The sequence below is a fragment of the Podarcis pityusensis genome (assembly GCF_964106645.2).
Source record: "Podarcis pityusensis genome assembly, chromosome: 6".
NCBI lineage: Eukaryota > Metazoa > Chordata > Lepidosauria > Squamata > Lacertidae > Podarcis > Podarcis pityusensis.
This window is the reverse complement of record NC_138030.1, coordinates 17,058,563-17,081,045: the sequence shown is the minus strand read 5'-3', so window position 1 is coordinate 17,081,045 and position 22,483 is coordinate 17,058,563. Positions and strand designations below refer to the sequence as shown.

At 42.7% G+C, this 22,483-nt stretch overlaps 1 protein-coding gene and 1 long non-coding RNA gene across 3 annotated transcripts in view; one reads left to right on the top strand and one right to left on the bottom strand.

Moving 5' to 3' along the window:
- Nucleotides 1-13,994: 13,994 nt before the first annotated feature.
- LOC308480275 lies at nt 13,995-17,861 on the bottom strand. Its single transcript, XR_013987984.1, has 2 exons — nt 17,578-17,861; nt 13,995-15,298 (listed from the first exon to the last, which is right to left on the bottom strand). It is a non-coding gene; the product is annotated as an uncharacterized lncRNA (long non-coding RNA).
- Nucleotides 16,346-22,483, top strand: part of TSHZ2 (teashirt zinc finger homeobox 2) — a 333,627-nt gene continuing 327,489 nt past the window's right edge. Inside the window, exon 1 of one of the 2 annotated variants that reach the window (XM_081011077.1) lies at nt 16,346-16,968. Coding sequence is in view for 1 of the 2 variants with exons in the window: in XM_081011075.1 (XP_080867201.1) it covers nt 16,929-16,968 (40 nt within the window). In the remaining variant the exon portion in view is untranslated. The remainder of the gene's footprint in view (nt 16,969-22,483) is intronic. The other variant, XM_081011075.1, reaches the window with a different exon arrangement.

The following is a 22,483-nucleotide window of genomic DNA, read 5'->3' as shown; positions in this document are numbered from 1 at the left end:
CCTGGCGTGCTCTGGTCCATGGAGTTACGAAGAGTCGGACATGACTAAACAACTAAACAACAACAGCCTGAAGCCACCTTGCTTTGGATGCCAAGCAGGCCACATGCTTTGCACATCGTAATGAATTTTTTAAAAAAATGAGACTGGAAGATCCTTCCTTCTTTGCAATATTCATGGACTTTAAAAAATGTTTGAGACTATAACTGCTTAAAAAAAGAAAAAAAAAGTTCCTCTGCTTTTTTGACCCTGCCTCCTTCTTATTGGTATAATATTTATGGTCTTGTGGATCTTGGCTCCTCTGAGACGAGTGTCTGCCTGATTTGCAGCACAGGTGCTGTGTAGGTGGGTGTTAAGTGGGCTTCCCCTGCTCTGCCAGGATGCCTGAACTGTGCTAGCTCAGCACCAGGCTCTGGCAGTCCTATGTTTCCTTGCAGCCAAGGCTGGCAATCTGTGCCAACTTGTGGAAGCAGTTGGGGGTTCACAAACCTTTTCTAAACTTGCCGGGTTGTATAAATAGCACAAATCTGTGCCTCAAGAGGAAAATAAAAGGAATAAATATTTTAAATCCCCACTCCCGACCAACACACAGAGAGGGGGGGGGAGGGGGAGAGAAGCCAGCAAAGATCCATAGCATCAAATGCCATTTTAAATCTGCTTCATTGCCCATTGGCTTTAAAGGGCTTGGGATCAAAGTGGACCCTGGTAAAAATCAATGGCTGGTCCATACGGCTGTCTTTGGGGATCTTTGCAATGGGAGTTGCTGAATGAAGTTCCCAGTCTGGATTCCTGCCAGGTGGGTAGGAATCCATGTTAAGGCAAAGTTGGCCAATCCCCTCATTTGCTCAATATTGGCCGCCATGGTCCATGTCCGACATTCTCTGCCCCACTAGCACAAGCTCAGGTTTTAGTGATGCACAGCAGAGGAGTCTGATGCAACAGTTGTGCTGGTGGAAACTCATTGCACAAGAGATTGAGCAAATCTACAGTGCAACCAAATGACCAGCATCATCCTGTTTGTGCCTTTTCTGGTGCAAAACGTTTTTCCAGTGGAACAAGTATAATAATAATAATAATAATAATAATACCCCGCCCATCTGGCTGGGTTTCCCCAGCCACTCTGGGCAGCTCCCAACCAAATATTACAACACAATACAGCATTAAACATTAAAAACTTCCCTAAACAGAGTTGCCTTCAGATGTGTTCTAAAAGTCAGATAGTTGGTTATTTCCTTGACATCTGATGGGAGGGTGTTCCACAGGGTGGGCGCCAGTACCGAGAAGGCCCTCTGCCTGGTTCCCTGTAACTTCACTTCTCGCAGTGAGGGAACCGCCAAAAGGCCCTTGGCACTGGACCTCAGTGTCCGGGCTGAACGATGTGGGTGGAGAGGCTCCTTCAGGTATACAGGACCGAGGCCAAGTGTCTTTAACTTAGCACTACACTGGATTCAACCCCTATGCACCTGAAATATAGGAAGCTGTTTTATTCCAACTCAGGTTCCTACTGGCAATGTCTCTCCAGTGTCTCAGACAGATAAAGGTCTTTCCCATTGGATGCTATGGGGTACATAGTGGAAACTGTGAATATGCTGAAAAATGGCAGCCCTAGGTCTTCCTCTGCTTCCCTCTTCCCTGGAAGAATGAAACCAACATATGATGGATTTTTGCTCTGCGCCATGTGGCACCATTTGAAAAACCTCAAGAGGATGCTCACATTGCATTGTGTGCGCTGCTTTACTATGCATTGCTGAGGTGGGAACGGAGGAGAATGGTTGTGTGTCTTACTTGATAGAGGACAGCCCTCCCTTTGAAGGAGTCTCCTCTTTGCAGGGCTGCCTCATCCAAGTCCGGTTTAAAGATAAAGAACCATCAGGAGGGAGAGCAGGAAAGGCCTTGAAGTTGCTCATCAACAGTCTGGAGAGCAGGCTCAGCCAATTCACGGCTTGCTGCTCACTGACTTCCCAGTATGGTGTTTCTATTTAAATTATACTCTTTCTCAAATGGCAAATTGCATCCTTCCATATAAATGAGCATATACAAATCTGTGTCCACTTTTGTGGGGGGTTTTGGCAATGCATTTCCCCCCTTTATGCATGCGCGCGCACACACATACACACACACACACACAAACACACACACACCACACACTGGGTCCAGACATGAGCCAGTTGCTTGCAGGGGCAGCAATGTTGTTCCCACACCCTTATCTAACTCACGGCTGGGGGAACCTTTTGCAGCCTGAGGGCTACTTTCCTTTCTAGCAACCTTCTGGAGCCCACATGGGAGCCAAAAGTGGGTGAAGCAACAAATGAAATTTTTACCTTTGAGCGGTAGGCATGCCCTCTTGCACAAACAAGAAGCATGATCAGAGTTCCAGGGAACATTCCAGACAAGTGCAAACACTCAAGGAAGGTGCAAAGCAGAGTCGGTGTGGTCTGGGGAGAGTTCATAGAACCAGCTAGAGATGTTCAGAGGACGCCCTTTGTCCCCCAGGCTCTGTGATCTATCTCCACTCTGGATGTCCTTTCACGAGGCACCAATACAGCCATATCTCCTCATACCATTGCCTAAGCAAGAGCTGTTTCTCAACCATAATTGTTCTCTTTTCCTAAGACAGGTTACTTTTTTCAGCAGACTGATGGAGCCTAACCACCTGCCCCTCAAATATATATTCTATGTCTGAGTCCCTCCCAATTCCTAGATTTCATTGTTGGAATAGCCACGCCATCTTCTTGGTGAGTTTACAACCCCTAAGGACAGGTTGTTAGGGTAAAAAGGAAGTGGCTCTGTGCCAGTACCATGCAAATCATGGGGCTGGGAGTTAGGAGAATAAAATCCAGAGTTGAGTGTGAGAGAGAGCCAGTAGCTTGAAGCAGGCTGCAGACAGAAGCCTGTGAGGGAGAGACGTGCTTGATTTTCTGCTGGAATCCAAGGCTGTGGCTATGGGAGAAGCAGGACTTTCTTGAGGTGTTAATGCTGTGAGCCTCTCCATCGTTGGCTTGGGTTGTACATATGTGCAAATAAACCACATATCATAAAGACATGTCTCCACCGAACGCTGGCTAAGTGCCTGGAACCCAAGGAATCTTGGAGATTATCATTCATTCGGAACCCATTCCAGGTCCTGATTTCTCCTTGCTCTACCCATCATTTGCTGGGCTTAAAGTGATCTAAAGCAGAGATTTTGCCAAACAAGGATAAATTAAACGGAAGCAAAGTTTGAGCCTGAAGTTTGCTTTGCTTTCAAGTTTCTCTTTCTTCTGTCTTTGCTCTTCCCCTCTTATTTTCTTGCCATTCCAATCCTTGACTCCCCTCCCTTCTACCCTTAGCTGAGATGTTCCAGGGTGCTCCCTCTCTCCCTCTCTCTCATGAGTGTTTTTTTCTTTTTTAAAAAATCACGCAGTATCTCTTTGCCAGTGTTTATTTTTAAGCAGTGCCAAAAGTGTTTATAGATAGAAACAACAGGACAACCCATAATTAAATCATTGTTTCTGCTACATCTGCTATTTAGCAACTTGAAGGAAAATAATTTCCTCTCAACAAAGGAGGGAATGGTCAAGGAAGCTCTGAAGTTTGCACCCATTATTACCATATAAAACAACATATTAGTTGCTTAGCTACCGATCATAAAAGGAGGCCAATTAAAAAAAAAATGAAAGACTCTTAACTAAACTGTGTGGAATAGAAAATGCAGAAACTTAAAAGCTGTCAGGTGGTTAGTGGAAAGAATAACGAGGAATGATTGACAAAGTGGGCTTTACACGGCTTCAATTTTGGCTTTGATTCAATAAATGATTGACGTGCCGATATCTTCTGAAAAAGTGGATTATGCTTTGGAGAGGTTATTTAGCAAGCCACTGATTGACAGTTTACAAAAACTGTCCCATGGACAGAGGTAACCAAACAGAGCCGTTATTTTGACAGGTAAATTCCTTTCATCTCCATCTATACCCTTTTTCCGACTCTCAGCAAATACTCTGAAGTGCCAGTCAGTTACCACACAGAGGTCTCCATATTCAGAATGGTTTCTCCTTTTTTTATATTAAAAATAAATAAATCCAGATGCAAAATGGTGCGGGAAGGTATTCACTGTAAGCAGCAAAAGCAAAACTAAACCATGTAGAGTGACTTTGTGTGATAGCACAGAATCACTGTAAGATGTTCAGCCACTTCTGCGTAATTAATTGTAAAGGTTAATTGGATGAAAGGTCTTAAAGAGACCTAGAAGGCTACCCATAAGAATTATAGGTCTTCATATCCTTCATGTGTCCCCAACCTGGTGCCCATCAGACCAGCCAGTCAAAAACACTTTGGAGGAAGCACTGTGGCTCAGTGGTAGAGAACACGTTTTGTATGCAAAAGGACTCAGGTTCAGTCCCTCAGCACTTCTAGGTAGGGTTGGGAATAGGGATGTAAGCATGGACTGATTTTGATTCTGATCTCTGCTTGTTGCATGCAGTGCTGTTTCCATTCCTCTGCATTTCAGCTTCTGACTAATCATAATAATAATAGTAATAGTAATAATTTATTATTTGTACCCCACCCATCTGGCTGGGTTTCCCCAGCCCTGCTGGGTGGCTTCCAACAAAGATTAAAAATACATTAAAATGTCACACATTAAAAACTTCTCTGAACATAATAATACTTTATTTAGGGTTGCCAAAAAAGTTGGGACCAGAGTTGTTGAGCTCCTTTGGGGGTGGGACAAAGTTGTTGAGTTTTTTTGGCAAAATCTTTTTTTAAAAAAACCTGAAGTTTTTGAGCTTTTGAGAAAGGAAATTCGGCAAAAACTAGCCTTCCAATATGGGTTGCTGTATGTCCAGATTTCCACAGACATTTCAGCGATTTCCACCCAGAACTGTTTCTGACTGCTGTATTCGGGCTATGTTCTGAAACTTCAGGATGTATGCAAACCCTACTTTATTTGTCTCTGAGACAGACGTTTACATAATTAATTCTGTATGTTATTCCACACAATTCATTTCAATGCAAAGGAAGAGGAATGTATATGGAGAGGGGATAATAGCATCAACTGCATATTGCTTGTCAACTGAAAACAGCAGCAGGAAATGCCAGTTATATTTGCTGGACTGATTTCCATCCTGGACATGGGACAAAGAAACAAACTTCAGCAATTTCCACCTCCATTTCCATTTCCATCAGAATTCTCTGACATCCCAGGTGGGACAGATCATGTCTGAAATTGTGGAGGGCTCTTGCCAGTCAATGCAGTCGATCCTGAGCTAGGCAGATGGCCTTGCATACTATTAGGTAGCTTCCTGTGTTCCACGTTGGGGAATGCTATCATAGGCTCAATCTACACACATCAAAGAAGCGTTTCCATTAAACGCATTGTAAATTTAAACAGGGAAAACAGGTAGAGAAAAATGGGACTCCACACCGCCATCTGGTGGCACAGTGCTATATCACATATACAACACATATAAATCACCTTTTCTTTTCCAATCTAGCTGTGCTCCTAGAGTCTTGAGGCCCCAAATGATTAGGAAGGTGCAAGAACAGCACTAATTACGAGAGAGATTTGGACACCCACCATGCATTGAAAAAATTATGTTGGGTCACAAGACCATGTTCGGCTAATGAATGTGCCAGCCACCCACACCATCTGTAAAAGCAAATGCACCTTATTGCACACTGGGGAGGGAAAACCAATGCTTTTTTTTCTGGGGGTACGCAGCGGTACGCATAACCCTAAACGTTTTGTGAATCTAAGTTTGGCCTCATTGAGGGACAGTATTTCAACATGAGTAGGAAAATGAGAGTACCCCTAAACATTTTTTTAAGAAAAAAAAGCACTGGGGGAAACTATTGACATGTTGAGCAAACAACCAGCAGACATGCTATGGAAATAAAAAGAAGGATCTGTTTGGTGGTGGCGTCAAGAGTTCAACCCAGGCAGGCCTCAAAAGGGAGTGGATTCATAAAGCCTTCTCACTGGGGCCTGATGAAGTCAAACTCTTTAACTTTGTTGGAATGCAAGGTTTAATTACAGGAGGCTTCTTGAGTCCCATCTTTTAAGAAAGGACTTGGGTGAGGATGACAATAGAGGCACAATTCTTGTCATAAACATCCACGGGCCCTGGCAGGATTTGTCCCACGGTTTGCACAGCAAAAAAAAATTGGCAAGGAGTGACATTGCCTTTATAGCCCGCCATAAATTGGCTTCATCAAAGCTTCCAAGATGATGATGACCATAATAATGAAGAAATGTAGGGAGCAGCTTTTAGACGGATCTCCTACCAGCCTGGAGATACCGCAAGGGCATTCTCATAAACAATCTCCCGGAAACTGTGCTGTAGTTGTTTTCCGTCCCCTGCTCTGAGAAACTACTCTTCAGATCTTTGGCACAATATGGGAATGTTTTTGTTTTTAAATTATGGATTTGTTTGCCACCCTGGGCTCCTTTGGGAGGGTGGGCAGGATGTTGTTGTTGTTGTTGTTGTTGTTGTTGTTGTTGTTCTTCTTCTTCTTCTTCTTCTTTGCTTACCTGCAATGGCTGTATCCTCCTACATTCCTTGCTCCAAATTAATTGTGAAAAATATGTATATTTTAGTGTCAACAATCAGCTTTGCTTTACATTTTGAATGGTCCAAGAGATGTACAGCTGCCCTGACCCTGAAGGTATTCTTAAGTGCTGCCTGAGGCTGATGGGAGTTGTAGTCCAACACATCTGGAGGGCATCAAGTTTGGAGAGGCCGTTCTACATGCTATGCAGCTGATATGTGAACGCCTGGATAGTTCTTCTTTTCTAATGATCTACAACTGGAGCAGGCCAGTTTGATGAGAGTGGTGACTGGTGCTGGAGGAACGGGCATCTAATTCTTCCCCAGATTCACTCTCTTTCCTCCCCTGATCAAAATCACCTCCTGGGTTGCTGTTAACCTCCCCCACCCCATATTTCAAGCAGAAAATCAGGAAGGGGAAACGTTTTGAACATCTCTTCCCACTGCTGTTATTGGGAGCCGTGTTTCCCACTCTCCTCATGGATACATTTCTGCAAAAGAAAATGTCTGGGGAGGCAGCCACAGATCTCACATGTAGCTTAGTACTGTTAGACATCACACTCACCCAGGGTTGTGTTTTCATTGGGAAATCAAGGCGACTAGTGTCTTTAAGAAATACGGCTTATTGTACATGTTTATACCTGGAAGTCTTCAGTAGAGTGGGGAAATAGCTGGTGGGAAAGGGTTAAGCACCCTGGCTTCCCCACCACTTTTCTGCTAAAAATGACCACTTCCTCAAGCTGCTTTTATAATAATAATAATAATAATAATAATAATAATAATAATAATAATTTATTTATACCCCGCCCATCTGGCTGGGCCTCCCCAGCCACTCTGGGCGGCTTCCAAAAAAATATTAAATTTTCTTTGAAAAATAAAAATGCCGAAGGAACTGTTATCTTCTTATTTACCCTTGATGTGTTATTAGACCCTGATACTGGCCTACCTTGCGGAGCTGTTGGAGCGTTTACTGAGAACCTCCCCAAACATTTGTTGTTATTCATAATTAACTGAAGCAAGCCTTGTCCTTTCTTCAATGTGCTCTCTCTCCTCCTCCCCCCCCCCCCCGTCGAGTGCAGCAAGAGAACTCGGGAAAAAGTTACATTTCAATTAAAATGCCACGAAATGTATTTGCTTCTTTTAGCCGGGTTTGATATTTCAGTTAAGCTTGCTCTGTGCTGTTTACTCGACAAGCACCCGTGGTATGTGTAAACTACATTTGTCCATTTATCTTGCCTTGACATTTAAGGGAGAAAAAACAAAACCCTGCGAAAGCCTTCATGCCTGAGCAAGTGATATGGTTTTGTCTGAGTGGCAATGTCAGAGATGCCAGTTTCTTCGAGCATGCATAAGCTCTTTTTGCTCTCAGAAATGATCATAGGGCATCTCAGACCTTAGAGGGTATCAATCTAGGTTTGTTCTGCCACTTATCTCCCACTCCCCCCCAAAAAATACTTTTTTCATACTCAACCCTTCTTTTTGCATCTACCCTACTTCCTAATTGTCTTATCCTTTAAAAACAAAGGGATTAAAAACACTGTAAGCAAGGTTTATTCTATTTCACTTAATTATTGTACAGTGCCTCTTTCTAAACAGGTTCGTAGGGTTTCAGCAGTCTGAATGAGAGGAACCAAGGACTAGAGCTGATCGGGAACTGGAGTCAAGGAACAAAGCCAGAAGTCAGGACCTGAGAGCAAATTCAAATCAAAAGTGACCAAAAATTCAGGAACATTCCAGAGCATTGCTCAAGCACAGGAAATTCCTCCTCTAATTCTTTTTGTTCATGATGGAGAGAGTTGCTGCAGGGTCCTGGGGATACTTCACTGCCTAGGCAATTTTATTATATTTTGAGGAAAGCTTTTCCAAATCATTTTGGCTGAAAATATGGTTCTGGGTAAATGCCTGTTACCATTGGCTGTTGCCCCCATCAATAGGGAAATGTAGCCGCTGGCTGGTTTTCTGCACTCTTCCATTCTGGCTGCCGGACAAAGCTTGACCCACATGTCCAACGGGTGGGCTGGTGCCATATTCATAGATATATCTCTAGGGTCTCAGCAGAAGTTTTCTGGTGACGTTATGGGTGTTAGCCAATCAGAACTGTCCACAATCAACATGCAGAACCAGATATTACTATTTTTGTTGTTGAGTTGTTTAGTCGTGTCTGACTCTTCATGACCCCATGGACCAGAGCACGCCAGGCACTCCTGTCTTCCATTGCGTCCTGCAGTTTGGTCAAAATCATGCTGGTAGCTTCGAGAACACTGTCCAACCATCTCGTCCTCTGTCGTCCCCTTCTCCTTGTGCCCTCAATCTTTCCCAACATCAGGGTCTTTTCCAGGGAGTCTTCTCTTCTCATGAGGTGGCCAACGTATTGGAGCCTCAGCTTCACAATCTGTCCTTCCAGTGAGCACTCAGGGCTGATTTCCTTCAGAATGGATAGGTTTGATCTTCTTGCAGTCCATGGGACTCTCAAGAGTCTCCTCCAGCACCATAATTCAAAAGCATCAATTCTTCGGCGGTCAGCCTTCTTTATGGTCCAGCTCTCACTTCCATACATCACTACTGGGAAAACCATAGCTTTAACTATGCAGACCTTTGCTGGCAATGTGATGATGATGATGATGATGATGATTCAGGAGGATCCTTGAGAGAAAGTACAGTACATTTATTTGAAAACAATCAATGCAATTTCCAAATAGGTCCTCCTCTGCTTTAAAAAATGTTCTGCCTGTTTTCACTCCTATTCTTGTCTGAGGATCTATTTGTGCCAAGTCATAAATATTTTGCCAAGCACAAGATGAAGAAAATATAGTGTAATTAGAAAAAAAGCAGGTGTCATTAATTTCATTCCAAAATCTATAGTTTCAACTGCAGAATAAAACATTTAAATCCCAGTCAATCCCTTTCCATTGGACAAGTGAAGGGGAGGGGGGAGGGAATGCAGGGCTGATTGCTCACTACTTTATTTATTAATTATTCTCCATCATCATCAGTGCCACTAAATGTGCAAAAACCCTTTTGGCAACTCGTGTGGGCTTTTCCCCAGACTTGGAAATAAAAAATAATAAAAATAAAGCTAAATTACTTTCCCCTACTTAGTTATAAATAGCAGAAGGAGCAAGCCTGCTGATCCTGTGCAGTGTCAGTTCTGCTCAAAATTGTAAACGGACTCTGGCTGATGTATAAAAATGGACACCAGATTTTTCTTCTCTCTCTCTTCTCCCCCCCCCCCCCGCCCCAGCCTTTGTAATCCCACCCCCAATCCTTCTTAAAAGGCATTCTGTTCTGCCAGCCACAATGACATCTGCTGGTGGAGACAGGAAGCCATAAATCTGTAGATCTCCTCTCAACCAAGCCTTGTTAATGCTTCCATTTATTTTGTATGTGTGTGTTTTAAAAAAAGAAAATCCAGGATAGGACTCCATCTCATTACTTGCCATACTTAGAAGTCTGTCTCTGCATTTTATCCTTCCCTAAGACACTCACAGATTTTTTTCTTACGTTGCATATTGAAACCTACAGTCACAGGAGTGACATACCATGGTGGAACCAGCACATGCCCTTTGGATTACAGCAATGGTGTAAAATAATAACATAACATAACATAACATAACATAACATAACATAACAACATAACATAAACCATTCTCTAGTTGTCAACCCATGTTTAAGCTGTTTAACCATTCTCATGTTCCAGATCATGAGAAGAACCTCTTATGAAAAGAACCTTTTCAAGTAAAATCCGCAGTACTGAAACAAATTATGACATGGGATTTCTCCATATTATATCCACAATATTTGGACCCCTTCGGCACGAAAGGTGGCACCACATGTGAAATGGAGCATTTGGGTGTGCCATTTTAGGGGTGAAACTTAATTTTTGCACATTTCAGTGAGGGGTCTTAAAAATATGGTTTGGGGTGAGAAGAATTCAAATCTGCAATTATTTTTGTAAATGGACAGCATTTCGTTTGCTAAGTCTATGCTTGGTGAAAAAGCACATAAACTACTTTCAGAAAACCAAAGGATTTTAATTTTTTACCTTCTGGAAATGTCAGGTAATGCTAAATAATTGCAATAATAATAACTATGTAAAAATAATATCAATGTATAATGGCAAGTACTTGACAATCATTTTAAATGATTTCTGTGCAATTTTACACACATTCCACTTAGCAAGCAAAACTAAATTATATTAATTTAACCAAAATATATTTTGAATTCCCAAGTTGTGTTTTTAGTACCCCTCATTTTGGGTATCTGAAAGCTGAAAAATTAGACACAGTCTAATTGGAGCATTCCAAAGAAATGTGGAAAAATTGAGAAAAATCAATCCAGTGTCTCAAGTAGCAAAGGTCTTCAGAAACCACAACAGTGCATAGGGTTGCCATATTTCCAACAGTGAAAAATGAACTGGGGAGGGGGGTTGTTGAGCATTTTGGGCAAAATCGCAAATGGCAACCTTAAAAGTGCAGATAGTGTCTGTTCGGATTTCAGTGGAGGGAAACCTGCCATTATGTTATTTCAGTAGACTCACATCAAGTTTCAAACCCTTGCAAGATTAAATTGTTAATAATAGTAATAATTATTATTATTATTATTAATAATGGTGGTGCTGGTGGTGATGCTGTGTGATTGTAATTGTTTTAGCTGCTTTTTCTCCTCATCATATGCTATCAACCCTCGTTTAATTTTTAGGGCAAGTGATTTATATCTTTGGCATGAGTCTGCAGCACAAATGGGTGACTTTCCCTGGGCTCCACATTGCAGCAGCTTGGAAAACAAGCCAAGTGTCTGTTAAAAGCAAGAACTGGAAAATGCCTTGGCTTATTTTCTAGGCCAAACCAACGTCAGAAATTGTCTGCCCATTTTACCTTCCCCAACCAACGTCAACCGGCCCGCCCACCCACTCACTCACTCTCCCATGCAGCCACATTCCCTGAAACACTAAAATTATTGCCGTGATTTTATTGGCTCTGTTGGTTTTGACTTGACTGTAAAATGCCTTGCAGGGGGCCGAGGTCTTTGTTAGGGCTCAAAGGCAATCCAGAAATGGTCTTGTAAGATAAATAAGTATTTATTACTAACAAGTTTGCATTTACTTGTATGCACCACCTCCACAAGAAGTGGCTTTGTTGGTTTGACGCAAGTGTGCTAGGTGCTGCATTTATTGCAGTACTTAATAGCAACCGCATCTGACTCTCATATTTTACTCCACCTCTGGAGGGGGGAAAATGATATTGTTTGTTCATTTATTCTTAAAATGTATACATTGCTAGATTATTTTTTTAAAAAAAACTTTTTTACTAAAGATAAAACAGTAAAATTACAACCATACCCTGAACCATACAAAAGTTAGAATTCTAAAATTATCTCAACTTTCTAATCTGGACAGGCTTATCTAAACAAGAATATTTTCCACAGGCATTGGAAAGGGTACATTGAAGACAGCTGCTTTATATCAATAGGCAGGGAGTTCCAAGGTGTTTCCCACACCTGTGTCCTAGTTCTTACAAATGCAGGATTATTATTCTGCAGCACCTGTATCCGTGCCAATTTACATGACCAGCTGCATCAAGATAGGAACAAAAGAGATGAACCTAGAAGCAAGTGTTTGCCAGACTACTTCAGGGCACTTATGCCTGTAAATTGTAACTCCAGTGTTTACTTCCACAATGTTTACTTCCACAAGGGTTGTTAGGAAGGGATTGATTTGATCTAAGGTCAGTACAGTAGCTCACAGTCTTCAAAATTGCTTAACAGCTATGCTCAGTTCTAGATTATGTGAAGTAAAGAGTGCCACTGAGCATCTTCAAAGTGTCTTTTCTTCACCAAGGAAAGCTAGTTCTCGTTCTCTCTCTCTCTCTCTCTCTCTCTCTCTCTCTCTCTCTTAATGCTTTATTGGAATGCACTATTTATTTTATAGGTGCTCTAAAACAGTGCTTATTTATGATTTCTTTCATAAGTTTCTTATACTGCTTGATTGTAGAAAACCCTTTAAGTTGTATACTTATGATTCCCATCAGTTATGATCCCCATCACGACTGGGAGACAGGCAGCTATCATGCTCATTTCCTTCTTGTGGGCTTTCCATAGACATCTGGCAGCAGCTGAGAGAGCAGAATGCTGAACCCAGAAAGGTATTTGGTCTGGTCCTGCAGATTGTGTGTGGCAAAAGGTCGTGCACCACACAGAAACACATGCCTTTTACCTATTGAAAATCCTCCTAAAATGTCGTTTCTGCCCAAAATCTGGGCTAGAGGGGTGAAAAAAGCTTCATATTTAACTAATGTTGTGTTGTGGAAAGTTCTGTTTCTCAGGCACACTGGTGCTTCAGTTTGATCATTTTAATTTCCCGGGACTAAAGGGTAATCAAGGATTCCACCAAACTTTAATAGGGGAGTCTCCAAGGGGTTCAGAATCTAAGGGTGCTAAATGGGGTGGAGGATAAAAGAGGAAAATTTGAATAAAATTATGCAAATTAAAAACAAAACAAAACTGATAACATCCATAATAAAACCAGTTCAGAAATTGCATTTTGTGGTCATTCTCTTTCCCCTGCCCCCAGTCACCTGTTGGAAATGTTTATTTGTTAAGAAGGTGTCGCATCATAGACTGGAATGGATGAGAGGAGCAAAGCTTATTTTCTGTTGTGGTGCTGATGGTGTCCCTGGGGCCTTTTCTAGGACAGGCATCCCCAAACCTGGCCCTCCAGCTGTTTTGGGACTACAGTTCACATCATCCCTGACCACTGGTCCTGTTAGCTAGGGATGATGGGAGTTGTAGCCCCAAAACAGCTGGAGGGCCAAGTTTGGGGATGCCTGGTCTAGGAGGCAAGAAAACTTCACTCCCAAGTCTTAGGGGAGTTTACTACGGAAAAGTGGGCTTCCCCAAGCAAATATCAGACCTGGCTGCTGTAGTCTTGAGTGAATTTACAGTATATTTGGGGGGTGGGGTCCAATGACTATAATTTTATTATCCCATTATTTTAATAGCCTTTGCATATGGTTGTACTGGCTGAAACTGGTGGGCATTGTAGTTCAAATCATCTAGACAGTTGGCAAAGGCTGTAATAATAATAATAATAATAATAATAATAATAATAATAATAATAATTTATTTATACCCCGCCCATCTGGCTGGGTTTCCCCAGCCATTCTGGGTGGCTCCCAAGAGAATATTCTAATGGAACATTTGCTTGTCTTCATTTTACACTCCCTGCTTCTTTTATCATGAGACTTGTCTTGATTTTTAATACATTGATTAACCCCTTGATAATGTCTATGCCCCCTTGATAGTTTCTAGGGAGAAATTAATGCTTTATACTGAAGTATACCTTGTGAATGTGAGCTTAATCTGTAATGTAACAGGTTTTCCAAGTCTGTTTTGATGCCATGTGGGTGACTGCATACAAGACCTAACATCTGTAGATGCATCTGTCCTAGAAAGCAACATTTTATGTTTCATAATTGCTTTTTTAATCAATAACATTTGCAATTTATTTATTTGTTTTTTTAAAAAAAAAATCTTGATAAAAGGTGAGATGAAATCTTTGCTTTAAATAATGAAAAATAAAATACAAGCTCCAAAGCTCACCCAAATGGCACTGGAAAGAAACAAGATTTCTCGTCAAAGCTTTTGTCCAAAGGGATCCCCATGAACTCAGTTTGACAACTACATTCCACATCCTGCTCATAATTGCGATGGAGCTTCTAGTTTGGGGTGGCAGAATCTCACGTTCCCATTGACAAAATAACTGTGGACTGAATACAGGGGAAAACAGAGTATCATGCAAAAGGAGCATTGTCTCGAGAAAAAATGTCAAGAGCTCCAGCAACATAAACGGAGACTGGCTTCTTTGGCAGAGAATTGGTAAGGCTTTCTTTTGTCTATAGCTCTTGTTAGATGCATCTTTGACTGTTATTTATGGGGGGGCGGATTACTCCCGGAAAACAACTGTGTTGCTGAAAGTGGTATGATGCACAAAAGCTTTAGCACTTGGTCCTGGCCCACTGAATAACTATTGCACATTTGTGGATATTTAAATCTATTGCACACCAAAAGACAAGGACCCCATCTCATTGTACAGAGAAGGTGATGTGGAGATTCTGGTGAATCAATGGCTGATGGTGGCACGAGACAGCCTCGATTCTTCACTGATCCTAGACCAGCTTTGTATGATCCACTCCACCAAATGGCCTCTCCCAGCTACCTCAGACACCTCCTTGCTTTTTTTCTTCATCCTCTTCTGTTCTCCATTAATGCAGCTGAATGTACAATCGCGTCCAAAACTGCCGCTCCTCCAGATGTTTCCAATATATCTGGATCACTCTCCGATAAGTGGGACTGTAATGTTACTTCCTCCTTCGGGCCACTTCACACAAGATGATTTCCTTCACGGTTATCACTTCCAGGTGGCCAAGCTGCATGTATGCCATATCGTGTGGCGGACAAACACGTGTGCACTGAGATTTGGTGTACACAGAGCAGGAAGCTGCGACTGGCAGGAGGCTCCCACCAGATGTGTACACTTGTCCAAATGCACATGTTGTGGCGTCCACACATTTTGTTTCTTCTCCTTCCTATGCCAAAGCGATGCTCTTTGAGGGAAAGCCTCAAGGATCCTGTTGCCCTTGTTTCACCCTCTTTCTTTCTTCCTCCTTCTCCTCCTCCTCCCACTCACCTCTCCATAGCCTCCTCCACTTCAAGGAGTTTTCTCTCATTGCCTACCAGCTGCAAGCAGCTACAGCCTTCATCTGGCTATCGCCGCCAAACACCTGGGCGAAACAGAGGAAAAGGAAATAAAGGAAACTTCATACAGTTTGTTCCAGATGCAACCCAACACCTCCTGGGTGTCGTTCTCTGATGGTGAGAACTTGTCAGCAATCTATTTTCAAAAGTGTGGGAAAGAGAGAACTTTATCATGTACCATCCTCCCAACTGTGTGCCTGAAAGAGAGGGAATCAGATAGAAGGGTGTGTGGTTTTTTTGTTTTAAACCCTTTCTAATATTTAGGATGGTGTATCTGTGAGAGCAGGGGTATAGATATCTCAGGCAATCCTTGGCAAGGGAGAGGCACTCTGAACATGCTCAGATGCACTGTCCACTTCACCTGATCAGCTGCTTGTCAAGGCTGGATCCTGCATGAAATCGATCTTCCAGTGCCCTGATTGGGATGGGGGGGAGGTTGTCACAATTTGGTCCAGTTTCCTGCAGTGATGGGAAAGGGGGGCTATCCAGGAAAGGATCATATTATGGGGGGGGGGGTGAGGAGAGAGGTGAGTTGAGTAAACAAACAGGTTGGCACTGGAGGAGGAGCGATTGCTTGAATAAGGTGGTCTCTTTCGCTCCTTCCGTCCCCCTCCCGCCGAAGTGCCTGTGATCAGCAAAGCCCTGTCTCTTTAATAAACTGACTGCCTTCTGTCTGCTCGGAGTAAATTTCATCCTGTCATCAGGTCGCGGAGGAGGAGTTTGTTAATGTACAGTTTGCTCAGTGGATCGATGTTCGCTGGCATCGCCTCGCCCTGCCTGTGCTTGTGCCTGTGTGTGTGTGGATGTGCGTGTGTGGATGTGCGTGTGGATGTGTGTGGATGTGCGTGTGTGTGTGAACACCAGATTTCCTCCCATCCAAAGCTTCTCTGTCCTCTTCCATATCACTCACAACCTGGCATCTGACAGCAACAAACCTGCAGTTTTCTCAGCCAACACTCACCAATCCGCCATATAGATCTACGCGAAGGAGGCGAGGAGGAAAGGGGGGGGAGAGAAATAAGAGAGAGAGAGAAAGGGGGGGGTGAGAGGGAAAGAGAGGAAATAGGGGGGGGGGGGAAACAACCGCCTGAGCTGCTTTTTTTAAAAAAATATTTTGCATATCTATATTTTGCTATTTATTGATCACTTTTCAAAAAACAAAAATCAAAATAAATCCCGGCACCTTTTTTTTTTTCTTTTTTGCATTTGATGTTCCTGGATGTTTTGCATCAAAGCAAGTCTTGCAACAGTTCAAACAAGACCAAAAAAGAGAGATAGATAGAAAAGCAGCCGCTCCCCACCCCCCACCCCATCCCGGTTTCCCTTTCCTTTTTAAAATTAAATCCTAAGAATCAGAATCCGAACAGGTTGATCTCGTCAGAGAAGTGCCAAAGAAGAGAGACGGGTGCTTAGTGCTGCCGGCGGTGGGTCGCTGAGGAGGCAAAGCGGCGGAGGGGAGGAAAGGAAGAGAGAGGGAGAGAGAGGGAGAGAGAGAGGGAGGGGAGGGAGGGAGGGAGGGGAAGGGAGAGGAAAAAAAAAACACAGACACACGCACACACACAGAAAGAGAGAGAGAGAGAGACAGAAAACAAGCCCCGCGAGCTTCCAAGGCTCCTCGGATCTGGAAAGAGAAGTGAGATTGGAGAAAGTACAGCGATGCCAAGGAGGAAACAGCAGGCACCCAAACGGGCAGCAGGTAAGGAGCCAACCCACTCGCCGCAGCCCTCTCGGCGTCTCCCGAAGACCTTTAAGCCCTCCCCTCCTCCCCCACAGTTTATTGTAGGGACGCGCTTGGAGAGATTTTGTCTTTGCAATTTTTTAAAAAGGGAAGGAAAAAAACCCATCATTTTTATTTCAATCTTTTCCTCTCTGTTTCTCTCTCTCCTCCCCCCCCCCCCATCCTTTGCAACTTGGACACTATTGAATCAGCCTCTCTGGAAGCCGACTAGTTTTCGCACCAACCGGTGCTTATTTTTATTTATTTTTTAAGGGCGGGCGGAGAGGTGCGGAGGGGGGAAAAGACCGCTTTTTCGCCTCGTCCCGACGCTGCTCGGGTCCTGTCTCCCTCTTAAACTTTTCCCCCCAACTTTCTTCCACATGGTTTCTCACCTCTCTTCCCCTCCTCTCTCCCCTCCCCAACCCCCTCAAATCCCCTTTGATCATCTTTGCGTTGCATCCCTGCTATGGGGTTTGCAACGAGGAGCTCTTGGATTTTTAATATATATATATTATTTTGTACTGCAGTTTGCATGCCTCTAGAGGAGTAATGTTTTGCTTTAAAAATAATAATAATAATAATAATCACCATTTCCATAGCGTCGTTCCACGTTCAGTTCTTTCTCTTTCTCCCTCTGAAATAGTGGCGGGGGCGGGGGTGCTGTCTGTCTCTGTTGATGAACCCGCTGGTTGAAGTTCAAGCCTTTGATCATCAGTGGCGAAAGAAAGCGTGCGGGGGGGGGGGGAGAGAGAAGAAACTGCAACAGGAAATAAAACGAACGTTCTGACGGTTAAGGAGGCAGCCCCTTAGATTCCAATCAAATTAATCTTTCGGACTCCTTTCGCTTGCACGCTGCTATTCAAGTTGAAATGCAACTGTTTCTAGCCTGCATGATGGGGGGGTCAGATGCACCGGGTTTTTTTTTTGCTTTTTTTAGGGCTTTTCCGGCGGCTCCAGCAGTTTGCAACTTTTTGGGACGGTGTTCTGCTTCGGTTGCAAATGGGGAGGAAAGAGAGGCTAGGAAAAGTTGAGCCTAGTAAGGAACGGGGGAGCAGAGAGGCCTGCACAATGTTAACGTGGATTTTAGGTGTGTGCATGTATTTTAATGTAAGGTTGGTTAATGGAGAGAGACAGAGGCAGAGAGAATAGTTTGCTAGGATTTTTGTTTCTGGGTAGCGCAGCTGGGAAGTTCATTTTTTTCTGCCACCAGACCCACCCACTGAAAAAATCAGGTTTCCAGATGATTGCCAACTTTGATTTGACATTTGATTGATCACCTGTCATCTTGCTGCCTTTGATCTATTCATTCTTGATACATATCAATAAATCACTCACTATGGTAACCTGAGTGCCAGTGACGCAAGTCTTGCCCTCTAGAATCTCTTAGCCAGACATTCACAATTATTATCTTGTTTGGCTTTAATGTGGGTGGGATTTGTCTTTTTCTTCTTTGTGTTCACTTAGACTAAAGCTGTACAGTGAAGCTAAGTTGTTGCTGTGTTGTTGTTGTTGTTGTTTTAAAAAAAACCCCTCTCCAATCCCCCCTCTGCCAAGAGATCATCAGATAACACTTTGCATTTCCATTAGACACTGAATAATATAGCTTTGAAATGTGGGAAAGTTTCAGGATAGGCATTTGAGTAAATCTTGCGCAGTACTGCTTGAGGACTATTCAAATGTGAAAATTAATCTTGGAGGGGAGAATGGGTTTGACAAACTTTTACAAACTTGACCCAGTTCAACCTTCGGCAATTTTCCCCCAATTCTCCCTAATATATGTCTATAGATTAGAAATTATAATTGCAATTCAAAGGCTAGTTACGAATATTTTATACAAAAGGGCTTTAGGTGACTACAATCAAAAGGCATAACTGAGGCAATTTCTTTGGAGAGTATTATATGGGGGTTATTTTTCACTCTGCTGACATTTAGGACAGCAGTAACAGTATTGCCACATGGTTATTGCTGCACTCATTTGCCCAAAATAAAGAAACCAATCTTTCCTTGTTAGCGGTATAAGTTTAGATTTTCCATATGAATACAGGCCCTATGTACTACGATTCTGCTTCTTTATAAACTAAGACTCCAACGTCTCTTGAAAGCATTTCTGTTGCCATTGTGGGTGCTGGCAGCCCTGATCCGCCATGTACACATTCCTTGATTTTCCTTTTCGTCGGACTTTTGAACACTCCTTCTTCCTGAAGTGTGCTGGAATTTAAGAGGTTAGGGATGCCGGAAAAGGTAGGTTCGTGTGCCACCTGGAAATAATATCATACAATAGGCATCTTATGCATGATAACAGCCTCCTTGTTAATTACACTGGTATCATCCTTGGTCCTTAGCCAAGATGCCACTCCCCTGAAAAGAACTTTGGAACATTTTTTTTTTTGTAGAGGTTTTCAAACTGCTGGGTGACAGTTTGAATAACTTGGGCCCATGATATCCCGTAATTATGTTGTGAAATATGTGCTTGGCTTTCAGAAGTTATTGCCCCCTGTTTAATATTTGTTTCAAGTTATGAGGGGGCTTGTTCTTTAAGGTTACATGTAACATAGCAAATAGAGAGCAAGTTTCTACTGTTTCGGAGCAAGCCCTGCTTTGAGTTTACACGGTGTCTTTAAAACATCGTGCAATATTGTTACGTTTGTTTTCATTTCCCTTGCTCTAGTATACAGATTTTGTTTTATAAGGTGAAGGACGTCTCAGAGGTCCAGGAGCCACAACATGGCCTTAGGCAGAATGAGGAAGGTGTGGAGGAAGCAATTGATTATCCAGATGTTTGGCACAACAAGTATTCTCTTTCGCCTCCTTTTAAATGCAAGCTTTGTCATTCTTTAAAACAAACAAACAAATAATCTGCATGCTCAGGGAGGGACACTGGATTATGACAGTGGATTATGCTTCGGAAAAGTTTGCAACTTTTTAGGAAGCTGGTCTCTAAGGGGATGGAAGGTATTAAGGTATTAGGATCCTGCACATAGCTGCTTTGGCCATTGCTTGAAATTATATACTATGCACAACTGTAAATAATTGCGTCCCAGCACTGACTTCGAAAGCAGGTTTCTCATTTGATTAATGAACAACGTAAAGGTTAGAGAGAACAAGCAAGTGAATCAGCAGGGATGTCCCGCTGCTTGATGAAAATCTACCTACATGGCAATTTCCACCCCTCCACCCCCCCCTATAATTAATGTTAAGCCCCGAGATCCTTATATTGTATGTTACAGAATGCTGCAATGAAGCTGGTGGTGTAAGTGAATAAGTAGGGGCTATTTGGGCTTGATGATGGCATATTTTGTCCTTAACTCTTTTTTTGTTGTTTAAATCGTACTTTGAGTCAGGAAAACAGCGATGTCAAACACATATGTTCCCCTTGACTCATTTCTCAACAGCACTCTTCTCCCCCCCCCCCCGCTTCCCCAACTATTGTCTGCATAATTCTTTGAGCAGATGTTTGAATATTTTTAGGTCAGTGGCTGACATTACATCATACATTTATTTGTAATGATATATTACATGTGCATTGTTATCTTGCATCCCTAAAGAGCCCAAGGTGCTTTGCAGACTGTCGGTCTGATTCCCTTCTTCTCCCCTGGTTGAGAGACGGGAGGAATTCTCCTGTAGCCAATGGGATTACATCGTGGTGAGAAAGATGAGCATTAGGCCGAGAATTTTGTTTCTGAATTATAAAAAATGCAGCTGTCTCTGGGGAGCAGCCATTGCATGACCCAGCACAATTGAGGGGAGAGGAAAAGCTAGGACTAAGACTGAATTGATATGTTAATTCCATTTTTATTTCTCTATATAGGAAATAGCTTTCATACCCAATTGCACAGGATTAAGCCCTCCTCTCCTCCTACAGCTTGTCAAGATGTGCATATTTTATATTACAAATTGTGAATTTGCTGCGTATTGCTGGGGAATGTAAAATCTGGACTTAGCACTTTTCTTTTTCTCCCCCTTTGGTTCTCTTTCCTGTCTCTGCTGGGCCCTGATAGGTTGCCTGTTTAAGAAGCAAAAAGCTCAAAAGTGCAACACAGGGAGCAACCAGCTGCATTTACTTTGTTTACCAGAGCTAGAAATGAATAATGCAGATTTTGTTTTCATGAAAGTCCTTGTGTGGCAGTAAACATAAGACTATTAGCAATCATTACTTAAAAGTTGCAATTTGCACCTTAATAGTACCAGTTATTTAAATAGCGAACAACCGTTTCAGACATAGCAATCCACCTTCTAGGGTAGACTAGCAAGGTCTTAGGTCTCATATATGGCATAGTAAGAGATGTGTGTTATGCATATAATCATGATCAAAGGCTTTGCATTTATCCAATGTTACTACTCACCTCATTATTAGAAAGACAATAAAACTGGGTACCAAGGAAAATAGGCCTGAATGGTACTATAAAATAAAAATACATTGTCTTCCTTGTATTTCCCCCCGGGAGAGGAAGTACGCATCAAAGACACCAAAAAGACTCTTGCTTCAAAACTCTTCAAGTTCATATCCTTATATCACAACACAGACGGATTTCATGAAAGCAATTTGGGTTCAAAAAGGAGGAGAGATATTTAACTTCTTAAGCAGAATAATATGGCCCCATTCTTGGCTCAAAGCCCACCCATTTGATACCATCAAATGGGCTGGCCGGCCCAAGAGACAAGGTGAGGCAACCACCTCAGGCAGCAGGGTCTACCAGCAGATCCCAATGTCAAACTTCCTTCCTTCCTTCCCTTTTTCCTCATGTAGATCTTCCCTGATCACTTTCTTCCTTGGTGGAGACCAAGGCCATCTTGGCATCTGTCTCCAGTGCCCAAAATGTCTTGGGATGGCCTCAATCTGGATTGCATTTGGGGATCAGGCAAATGCACCGATCCATTTCTGGTTGTGGATTGGGCTTGTGGGACCACACATGAAATGTGTGAGATGGGTGGCAACAGTTGCACCACACATCTTTAACTGACATGGGGTGGAAGTCTCCTGGCCACTTGGCAGCACGATGATCTAACATGCAACCAATTTGCCATCTGGATAGATTATTACTTGGGACACGATTTCCACTGCCCTTTATATATCCATTTCATTTTGTGAATCAGAACGGACCACCATATCAGCTCATAAGAATATGGTATTTGGATTGCTATTTTTGTTGTTGAAATGGACAACTCACTTCTCTTAATAGCTGGCTGCAATTTAGAGTTTCCTCCCAATTTCTATGGCATGTTTCATTGTGCATAAGGAGCACTGCAGTTTTTACCTTCCTTATTTTCACTGCAACTGGGTGAAGGTTAGGCTGAGAAAATGGCTTGCCCAGGCTGCTGGATGAGCTTCATAAATGATCAGGAATTTCATCCCGGTCCTCACCTGTAGGCAGCCTACACTTTCCTTGTAGGACACCTTATTTCTTTGCCTTGTGCTTCCTCCTTAAATCTCAAATGCCCACATGTAGTAAATAATACTTTAACCATTTCCTTTTTCTGATCCAGGGATTTTGAG